Source organism: Carettochelys insculpta, chromosome 6, assembly GCF_033958435.1.
Source record: "Carettochelys insculpta isolate YL-2023 chromosome 6, ASM3395843v1, whole genome shotgun sequence".
NCBI lineage: Eukaryota > Metazoa > Chordata > Testudines > Carettochelyidae > Carettochelys > Carettochelys insculpta.
This window is the reverse complement of record NC_134142.1, coordinates 121353833-121364170: the sequence shown is the minus strand read 5'-3', so window position 1 is coordinate 121364170 and position 10338 is coordinate 121353833. Positions and strand designations below refer to the sequence as shown.

Below are 10338 nucleotides of genomic sequence, written 5' to 3'. Positions count from 1 at the left end.
GCCAGAGCGCCGCCCCATGCCTCAACTCTGCCCCTTCGACTGCCAGAGCCCCACCCCCTGCTTCAGTTCCTCCCCTTCCACTGCCAGAGCCCCACCCCGTGCCTCAGCTCCGCCCCTTCCACTGCCAGAGCTCCACCCCCTGTCTCAGCCCCGCCCCTTCCGCTGCTAGAGCCCCACACACTCCCACAGCCCCACCCCTGCTCCTGGTAGAGCCCTGGGGGTGGGAGTTACCTTTCTCCTGTGTGTTCTTTAGTTGGGAGGAGGGGCCCGTCCCCCGGACGTGGGCCAAGGTGTCCAGGAGGGGCCCCGATGCCCCAGGCCTGCACGAGAGAAGGGGAAAAGCGGGAGGGGGGCCCAGCTGGGGCGAGACTTTTGCAGGGACAGGCGCATGGGCAGAGGTGTAGTGACAGCTCCCACGTGCAAAGCGTCCTGCATGGTTTGAGTCGGGGGCTGGCTGCGGAGGCTGGGGGGGAGCAGATGCTGGGGTGCATGGCAGGGGGAGGGGAGTCACTGGAGCGCCCAGTGGTTACCAGTTGTCTGGCTCGCAGTCCCGGAAGCCTTTGGCGAAGGGGTTGCTGGCGATTTTCAGCTGTGTGATCTGTGGAGAGGCGGGTGTGTGAGGGAAGCAGCCGTCCCAAACCAGCGCCGGAGCCCCCCTTCCCTGGGGCTGACAGGAGCTCAGAGACCCCCGTCCAGATCAGCCGCTGGCCGAGCACAGCAGAGCAGGAATCTTCAACCCCCCCACATGACATCAGCAAAGGCCAGTCAGCCCTCACCCAGCAGGGGGCGCACCCTACATTGCCTAGCCCCCACCCTCCCGAGCAGGGGGTGCTGTGCCACGGGGGGGCGGACCCTTCACTGCCTAGCCCCACCCTCCCCAGCAGGAGGTGCTGTGACACCACTGAGGGGGCGGAGCCTGCTTTGGCCAGCCTCGCCCTCTCCAGCAGGGGGTGCTGTGGCACCAGTGAGGGGGCGGAGCCTGCTTTGCCCGGCCCCGCACCGCCCCGCCCTCCCCAGCAGGAGGCGCTACGACACCAGTAAGAGGGCGGAGCCTGCACTACTCAGCCCCGCCCTCTCCAGCAGGGGGTGCTGTGGCACCGGTGAGGGGGAGGAGCCTTCACTGCCCACCCCTGCTCCCCCGCACTAGGCTGATGTGTGGGGCGAGACCCGCCGGGCGTAGGGACAGGCTGGAGCAGTGCCCTGGGGGTGGGCAGGCCCCGGGCTGCGTGCGCACCCGGTGGTTCTGGTAGGCCGTCACCGCCATGAACTGGGTCTCGGCGAAGGTGAAGGATTTGAAGTTCTCGTGGGCGAAGCGCTCGCTGTCCCGCCGTGGGTCCACGTAGACCACGTGGAAGCGGGGCTGGTACCGGTGCATGGAGTTCAGGATGATCTGCGGGGCGGGGGAAGAGCCAGGCTGAGCTGGGCCCTGGGCTGGCCATTGCCCATGGCGACAACTCCCCCCCCGGCAAAGTATCTCGTGGCTCTGCACCCCCCGGCCCTCACCAGCCCACAGGGTCCCAGCCTCCTCCCTATAATGGCCACGTCCCACGCGTGGTAGCTCAGCTGCCTGCCGCCCCTGCCCAACGGTGCCACATCCCAGCCCTCCTGAGCCAGGCTGTCCCCTGTCCCACTCTGGAGCTTGAACTGGGTGGCCCTGCGCCCCCTTCCCCACCCTGTGAGCTGAGCTGGGCACTCAGGGCCCCCAGGGCCGGCCCCGGGACGGCCCCCCGCCCAGCTGCACCGGTGCGGCCCGGCAGCTCACGTGGCCGTTGTCGTCCAGCAGGTTGTTGGTGAGTTTGAGCTTGTCGAAGGAGACGATCTGCCTCATCCACTGGTCCCCCTTGGCGGGCGAGTCGGGGTGGAAGTGGATGCGGCCGGGCGCCGCCGGGTCTGCTTTGCCGGCCACCAGCCACGAGGAGCTGTGGAAGGCGTATCTGCGGGGAGGGGCTGGCCCTCAGCACCGGGGTAGTGGGGAGACCAGGTCCTAGGGGCCTTCTCCCTGTGGGGAGGCCTCCTAGTGTTGACTAGGGCTGTCTGGGCCCCAGAGGTCCCTCCCACCCAGCCCCCAGGGCGGGGGGCAGCCATTCCTGTGCTGGGCTCGAGGACATTTCCATGGGGGCTGGGATCCTGCCCAGGGGGAGGGGGCGATGGGGATGGAGGGGTGATGGAGTGGGGTGGTGCAGGAGAGGAGCAGGGGGTCATGGCGGGGGTCCAGGAGGCAGGTGGGTGGGGCGCAGCTGTCAGTTACGGGCACCCCCTCCCCCGCAGGGTGCTCAGCTCAAGGTTCTGATGGGGGGGGCTGGGCGGGAGCTGCCCCCCGTCCCGTGTCCCCCTAACCTGTATCGCTTGTCATCCAGGGGCACGAAGTCCATGAGCAGCACGTAGTCGGCCAGTGGGTCCAGCCCCAAGAGCTTCACCTGGAAGGTGGGGAACATCCTCCTGCGGGAGAGCCGGGGGGGCGTGGGCTGCTGGGGTGCCCCAGAGCATGGGGACAGGGGGGTGGGGCCTGCATGGGGCAGGGGGCGCCGGGGTGACACAGGGAAAGGCTGCTGGACTTTGCCCTATTACATGAGGATGGTGTACTGGCAAACCCCATTGCATGGGGAGGAGGGGCTGGGGGTCTCCCTATCGCACGAGGAAGGAGGCTGGGGAGCCCCACTGCACGAGGAGGAGGGGCTGGGGGTCACCCTATCACACAAGGAAGTGGGCTGGGGAGCCCCATTGCACAGGGAGGAGGGGCTGGGGGTTGCCCTATCACACGAGGACAGGGGCCTGGTAGCCCCATTGCACGGGGAGGAGGGGCTGGGGGTCGCCCTATCGCACGAGGAAGGGGACTGGGGAGCCCCATTGCATGGGGAGGAGGGGCTGGGGGTCGCCCTATCACGCGAGGAAGGGGACTGGGGAGCGCCATTGCATGGGGAGGAGGGGCTGGGGGTCGCCCTATCGCGCGAGGAAGGGGACTGGGGAGCCCCATTGCATGGGGAGGAGGGGCTGGGGGTCGCCCTATCACGCGAGGAAGGGGACTGGGGAGCGCCATTGCATGGGGAGGAGGGGCTGGGGGTCGCCCTATCGCGCGAGGAAGGGGCCTGGGAGTCCCATTGCATGGGGCGGAGGGGCTGGGGGTCGCCCTATCGCACGAGGACAGGGGCCTGGGAGCCCCATTGCACAGGGAGGAGGGGCTGGGGGTTGCCCTATCGCACGAGGACAGGGGCCTGGGAGCCCCATTGCACAGGGAGGAGGGGCTGGGGGTCGCCCTATCACGCGAGGAAGGGGACTGGGGAGCGCCATTGCATGGGGAGGAGGGGCTGGGGGTCGCCCTATCGCGCGAGGAAGGGGCCTGGGAGCCCCATTGCATGGGGCGGAGGGGCTGGGGGTTGCCCTATCGCACGAGGACAGGGGCCTGGGAGCCCCATTGCACAGGGAGGAGGGGCTGGGGGTCGCCCTATCGCGCGAGGAAGGGGCCTGGGAGTCCCATTGCATGGGGCGGAGGGGCTGGGGGTTGCCCTATCGCACGAGGACAGGGGCCTGGGAGCCCCATTGCACAGGGAGGAGGGGCTGGGGGTCGCCCTATCGCACGAGGAAGGGGGCTGGGGAGCCCCATTGCACGGGGAGGAGGGGCTGGGGGTCGCCCTATCGCGCGAGGAAGGGGGCTGGGGAGCCCCATTGCACGGGGAGGAGGCACTAGGGTCCTTGGTCGCACGCAGGGCTGGGGGTTGATCTGTTGCACGAGGGGGTCTGGGGTGGCCTGTCATGGGGGAGGGCTGGAAGGGGTCAGTCACATGGGGCACTGCGTTGCCTGGGCTCGTCTCTGCCCCCTTCCCGTTCAAGGGCCGCACGTGGTGCAGGGTAGGGGGGCAGGACAGGTCCCCATGGCTGGGGGGGGGCTGGTGTTAAGCATCTGGACAGCGCAGATGTGAGTGTGGGGAACATGAGCACAGTGAGGCAGGGCCAGGGGGCAGGGCTGAGCTGGGGGTTGGGGCGAGCCAGTGGCAGGGGTGTGAGTCAGGTTTGGGGGCTAGTTGGGGGGGCACAGGGGTGAGCCGGGGGTAGGGGTGAGCTGGTGGCGGGGGGGGGGGCGAGCTGGTGGCAGGGGCTAGCGGGCGGGTGGGAAGTGGGGGTAGAGTTGCTCCCCCAAACATCACACTGCAGCACTGGCTCGTGAGCCTGTAATGGGGCAGCTGCAGGGTCAGGGAGGAGTGGGGGAAGGGAGCACGCCCCCCCCCACCCCCCACAGCCCCGCTCAATAGGCCCAGCCCACACTGGCACCCGCCTGCCCCCTGGTGCCCAGCACTGAGCCCTGCCCCAGGGCTCGTCCCACCCACGCCCTCCCTACCGCCACGGGTGGCAGGGCCGGCCCCTGCAGGGGGGTCCGGGGCAGCCCTGATGTGGCAGGCGCTCGGTGCAGGGTGAGGGGCTTCTCTGCCCCAGCCTGGGCCAGCTCAGACCCCTGGAGGGCGGGAGCCATCCGGGGATCCCTGGCGTGGAACCGCCCGGGGGACACCAGGCTGGGCCATGGGGCGCAGCCCCTGCCCGGCAGAGCCCACCTACCTCCCGGCCTTGGTGACGATCATCTCGGTGCCCAGGCTGTGGAACTCCTCCCAGAGCCCCCGTGTCTCCAGCTGCACCGCCACGTCCGACACCCGCTGGTTCTTCCTGGCCGGGGGGCCGCCGGCCCCTCGCCCCTCGCTGGCAGGGGCCCCGAACCTACCGCAGGCCGCGGGGGGCCCCAGCAGGCAGGGAGCTGCCCTGGGGCCACCCCACTCAGGGCCAGAGGGAAAGGGGCCCCCGGCCGCCGGCCGGATGCTCAGGCTGGCTGTGAGGAAGGCTGGCAAAGGAGGGGAGAGGATCGGGCCCAGTGCCGGGGGGGGCGGGGGCAGGGACACTGGAAGCACCCCAGCTCCAAGGCGCCTGCGAGCTGGGGAAGGGGCCGTGCCCCGTGACCCCCACTGCCCTTCACGCTTGGCCACCGTCTTCTGCCAGCCCTGGGCTCAGAGCCACAGCCCCCTGCTCCCCCAGCCCAGCCCACAGCCCCCTGCTCCCCCAGCCCCGACCCACAGCCCCCTGCTCCCCCAGCCCAGCCCCGACCCACAGCCCAGCCCACAGCCCCCTGCTCCCCCAGCCCAGCCCGCAGCCCCCTGATCCCCCAGCCCAGCCCACAGCCCCCTGCTCCCCCAGCCCCGACCCACAGCCCCCTGCTCCCCCAGCCCAGCCCGCAGCCCCCTGATCCCCCAGCCCCGACCCACAGCCCCCTGGTCCCCCAGCCCAGCCCGCAGCCCCCTGATCCCCCAGCCCAGCCCCCAGCCCCCTGCTCCCCCAGCCCAGCCCGCAGCCCCCTGGTCCCCAAGCCCAGCCCGCAGCCCCCTGCTCCCCCAGCCCCGACCCACAGCCCCCTGATCCCCCAGCCCCTGCTCCCCCAGCCCCGACCCACAGCCCCCTGCTCCCCCAGCCCCCTGCTCCCCCAGCCCCGACCCACAGCCCCCTGCTCCCCCAGCCCAGCCCGCAGCCCCCTGATCCCCACAGCTCCTGACCCACAGCCCCCTGCTCCCCCAGCCCCGACCCGCAGCCCCCTGCTCCCCCAGCCCAGCCCGCAGCCCCCTGATCCCCAGCCCCGACCCACAGCCCCCTGATCCCCCAGCCCAGCCCGCAGCCCCCTGCTCCCCACAGCCCCTGACCCACAGCCCCCTGCTCCCCCAGCCCAGCCCAGCCCACAGCCCCCTGATCCCCCAGCCCCTGATCCCCCAGCCCAGCCCGCAGCCCCCTGATCCCCCAGCCCCCTGTTCCCCCAGCCCCGACCCACAGCCCCCTGATCCCCCAGCCCAGCCCACAGCCCCCTGATCCCACAGCCCCCTGCTCCCCCAGCCCAGCCCGCAGCCCCCTGATCCCCACAGCTCCTGACCCACAGCCCCCTGCTCCCCCAGCCCAGCCCGCAGCCCCCTGATCCCCACAGCTCCTGACCCACAGCCCCTGACCCACAGCCCCCTGCTCCCCCAGCCCAGCCCGCAGCCCCCTGCTCCCCCAGACCCGACCCACAGCCCCCTGATCCCCCAGCCCAGCCCGCAGCCCCCTGATCCCCACAGCCCCTGATCCCCACAGCCCAGCCCGCAGCCCCCTGATCCCACAGTCCCTGCTCCCCCAGCCCCTGACCCACAGCCCCCTGCTCCCCACAGCCCCGACCCACATCCCCACAGCTCCTGACCCACAGCCCCCTGATCCCCCAGCCTGGCCCGCAGCCCCCTGCTCCCCCAGCGCCTGACCCACAGCCCCCTGCTCCCCCCAGCTCTGACCCACAGCCCCCTGCTCGCCCAGCCCTGGGCTCCCTGCAGTTGTCCGCTGACCCCCACCCCCAGCTCTCTCACATCAAGCCCTTTTCTGTAGCAAAATCCCCGTTTCTGGGACCACTTGCGCCTGCCTGAGACCCCGGCCCGGTCTGTGCCCACCGCGGCGCTCCTGCTCTGCCGCTGTTTGGCCTGGGGCAGCCGGGAGAGGCACTGGCAGGGCTGCTCCCCACAGGGGCTTGGGGCCTCTAGCCCACCCTGGCACCTGGGCCTCCTGCTCCCATCCAGCTGGTACCTGAGCCACCCTTCCACACCTCTCCACCACCCCACTGCTCAGCCAGGCCCGAGGCTGCCAGCTCCCTAAGCAGCTTGGCACCTTCGCGAGGGAAATAGACCCAGGAGTCCTGGCTCCTAGACACCCCCCAACCACTAGACCCTACTGCCACCCCACAATTAGGGCTAGAACCCAGGGGTCCAGGCACCTAGCCCCTCCCCACACTCTAACCACTACTCCTCGCTCCCTTCCTACAGCCAGGGCTAGAACATCTGACCCCCCACCACAGTCTAACCACTAGACATTACTGCCTTCCCACAGAGCCAGGGCGAGCAGCCAGGAGTCCTGGCTCCTAGCCCCTCTCCTCTAACCACTAGACTTTACTGCCTTCCCACAGAGCCAGGGCGAGCAGCCAGGAGTCCTGGCTCCGATCCCCCTCCTGCCCCAACTCACCAGATCCCCCTGGGCAGTGGGGGGCCATGAGGGTAGCCAGGAAGGGTTGGTGCTGGGGCGAGAAACGGGCCTCTGGGCGCTGCCAGTGTGGGGTCCAAAGCCGGGGAGCCCTGGCCCAGCCTTACCTGCCATGGCCACAGCAGGTGTCGCTCCTGGCCAAAGCCCGTCTCCCCACCTGGCGTGGCTGCACCTCGCTTTCTGAAGCCCCCAGCTTGGACCCAGCAATTTTATTCTGCTCCAGGGGGCGGAGATTCACCCGGCGCGGAGCTGAGCAGCTCCTGGGGGCGGGGGCGATAAGCCGAGACCCCCCCGCCCAATCCTCTGGGCCTGGCAGCGGTTCTGCCATCAGCTATTGATCAGCGTGTTGTGAGCAGGGCACTGGGGGCAGCTGCCCTGGAGCGCTAGTTGGGCTGGGCCGAGCTCCCCCGAGCCGGAGGGGCGCTGACCTCCCTGCTGGGGGTGGTGGGGGGATACAGCTTTGCCCCCTCAGGCGCTAATAGATTCTTCCTTCGCGCAGCCCTGGTGCTTGGACACAAACTCAGCCATAAGGGGACCGGCCGGCCGCGGTGGGGGGTGTATAGAGGAGCTGCTTGCTCCCCCCCATGCAGTCAGGGCCCAGGGCAGTACCTGAGCCGGCTTCACTGGGAGAAGCCCTCATCCCGCCCCAGGGCCCCCTGCTAGCCTAGGCCTGGCCTCTGGCTTCCCCAGCTATTCCTGTTCTGCCTCGGTGGGCCGCTGACCCCCCACCCCACCTCTCAGCAGCCCAAGAATGAATTAACCCCCCCCTGGGATATTTGCCCCTTGTTTGTGGAGATTTCCCGAAAAGCCACTTTGCGATCAGCCGTGCTTTGCCCAGGGGGGTAGTTCAGCCGTGTGCCTGGCTGCTGGCAGCCGGCGGGTGGCCTGTTCTGCTGCCCCAGATGGCACCCGGGCAGAGCTCAGGGCCTGAAGCCAATGAAATAACAGGCATAACACTGCCCTGCGGGGCAGCGGCAGTACTGATCGCTGCGACAGGAGAGTCCTGTGTGTTACACCGCAACAAAAGTCCAGGGCAAACACGCCTGTGTGTAACAAAGCAGGAGAGTCCGTTACACCCACAGCCAGGGGCCCCTCTGACTTGTTCTGCCTGGGGCGGAATAAATTTTGTTATGTGCACGAGGCTTGAGCAGTGTGCACCACCCATAGACACGCTGCCAGCTGCGGGTGCTCTGCCAATCAGCTGGGTGGCAGCTGACTCTCTCCTGGAGGGCTGCCCGAGCTCAGTGTTCCCTGTAGCACTGGTCGTGGTCAGTCCCAACCATTAAAATCCCAGGCTGGCCCCCTGGGGGTCACGCACTGTCACTAAGCCTCAGCTGGCCCTGCAGCACCGGTCACCCCCAGAAGCCAAAACCCAGCCCAAGTAACCTGGGGCTGTGAGAGGGCTGTGGCCTAGCGGCCGGAGAACTAGGCAGGGCCCCGTTCCCAGCCGTAGTTGCTTTCCCCATTCTGTGACTCAGTTTCCCCACCTGTAGCAGGAGAAGGATTCTCCCGTCTGCTGCGTCTGCCGTTGCTAGCAGCGGTCGCTCACGGTGAAGCTCAGACTTCTCTGGTGTCACCTACGTACTTGCCCCTGCTTATGCTGAATGCCAATTTAGCCTCCAACGTCACTGCATCAACCCTGACACATGGAGTCCCTCCAGCCCTGGGCTTTGCGTGGTGCTGGAGTATTTAAACCAGGAACTGAGGTCCCCGCTTGGGGCGTGCAACCCCCACCCCCAGCCACGTGAGCCCTGACCGGCGTGCCTTGTCAGCTGAGCGCGGGGGCAGCCACCCAGGAGAGGTACAGGTGCTGCTCGGCAGAACTGCAAAACACCCCCAGCCGGCAGCCTGTGTGTGTGTGTGTTGGTGGTTCACGCTGGTTCCGGCAGGGGTGCTCATGCTGTCGCGCAGACCTGGCCCTAGATGGTAATGAACCCTCCTGAGCTGGGTGCAGCGTGGGTGCGTCCCTAGCAGTGGGGTGGGGAGGGATAGCTCAGCGGTTTGACCGTGGTCCTGCTAACTCCAGGGTTGGGAAGTTAGTCCCTGAAAGGGGCCGGTTAGGGATCGGGGCAAATACATTTAAAAGCAAAAATGGGGGAATGTGCTTGGTCCTGCCAAGAGGGCCTGGGTGACCTCCCCAGGGCCCTTCCCGCTCTGTGAGGTGTGTATCTCCAGGGATCAGCGTAACCAGCGGCCCTCTCGACTTCACCTTCCGGGAAACACGCAGCTGGAGAAGGAACCGGGAAGTAAAACCTGGACGCTGTAAGACCGTCCGGTTCCCGCCTTCTGTTTAGCCCTGTGGCCCAGACCCCCAGGTCTGGTGTGCCGGCGCAGTCGCTCTGTCACTGGGGTGAGCCACTCAGCTCTGCTGCCCCCTGGGACCGAGCCTCCAGCACCACGCCGGGTGCGCCCGCAGCCAAGCCACTGGAGCTGGGCACCCGAGGGAGGTTTGTGCCTCCCCTCGGCTCGGCGGGGGCCGGCGCGCGGCTAGCTGGGTGCAAGCCCCTGGGACCGGCGGGAGAGGCCTTGGTTAGCCCAGGGAAAGCGACGTTACAGCTGGGTCCGGTCTGGCCGGCCAGCGCCCCAGCCACGCGGCGCCTCCCCTCGTCTGAAGTCCCCACTGCTCCTTCCCTTGTTCCCCGGCTGCTCAGCCCCGATTGGCTGCCTCCAGCGCGGTGGGGCCAGCCACGTGCCGTCCTCACTCCGTACCAAATGCTGGGGTGACTGGCTTGGCTATTGCCCTCATGGGTTCTCCAGCGACACGGCCCCCCACCTCCAGCGAGGGGGGGTGTCCGCCACGCCTTTGTCGTCGCTTGTCCGAGAGGCAGCAGCCCCATCTCCACTCACTCCGTGCCAGTGCGGCATGGGGGAAACTGAGGCACATGGCGGTCCTAGAGCATTGGCACCCAACCTTTTCGCGGCAGCAACCCATTTGGACACTTCGCTAAGACGTTGTGACCCAAGGCAATTCAAGAGCCCGGGGGCGGGCGTTCTCCCCGGGAAAAAATCTTTATAAATCTTGATCCCTCCACCCCCACCCCTCAGGCTTAAATCTCTCTCAGAGCCCCAAAAGGCCCCCATACCTACCTCGCGTGAGCACTGCTGCTACCCCACACTGCTCCTTCCCCGGGCCACCACCTCTTCCAGGCAGCTCCCCCCGGCCCTCCTGTTCCCTTCTCCCCCCCCCCGCAGCGCAGGCCATTCCCTGCCCTGCCACACTGAAATGGGACTCAGTTTAATTGGTTTCACAGCCGGATCCCTCCTGCTGGCCATGAAATCAATTAAACTGAGTTTCATTTCAGTGCGGCAGGGCAGGGA

At 68.2% G+C, this 10338-nt stretch overlaps 1 protein-coding gene across 1 annotated transcript; it reads right to left on the bottom strand.

Annotated features, from left to right (window-relative positions):
- Positions 1–526: 526 nt before the first annotated feature.
- Positions 527–7134, bottom strand: TBX10 (T-box transcription factor 10). The gene is made up of 6 exons (XM_074998589.1): positions 7128–7134; positions 4549–4825; positions 2338–2439; positions 1763–1934; positions 1235–1390; positions 527–598 (listed from the first exon to the last, which is right to left on the bottom strand). The coding sequence occupies exons 1-6, from the start codon at positions 7132–7134 to the stop codon at positions 527–529; spliced, it is 786 nt and encodes a 261-aa protein (XP_074854690.1).
- Between the last annotated feature and the right edge of the window lie 3204 nt (positions 7135–10338).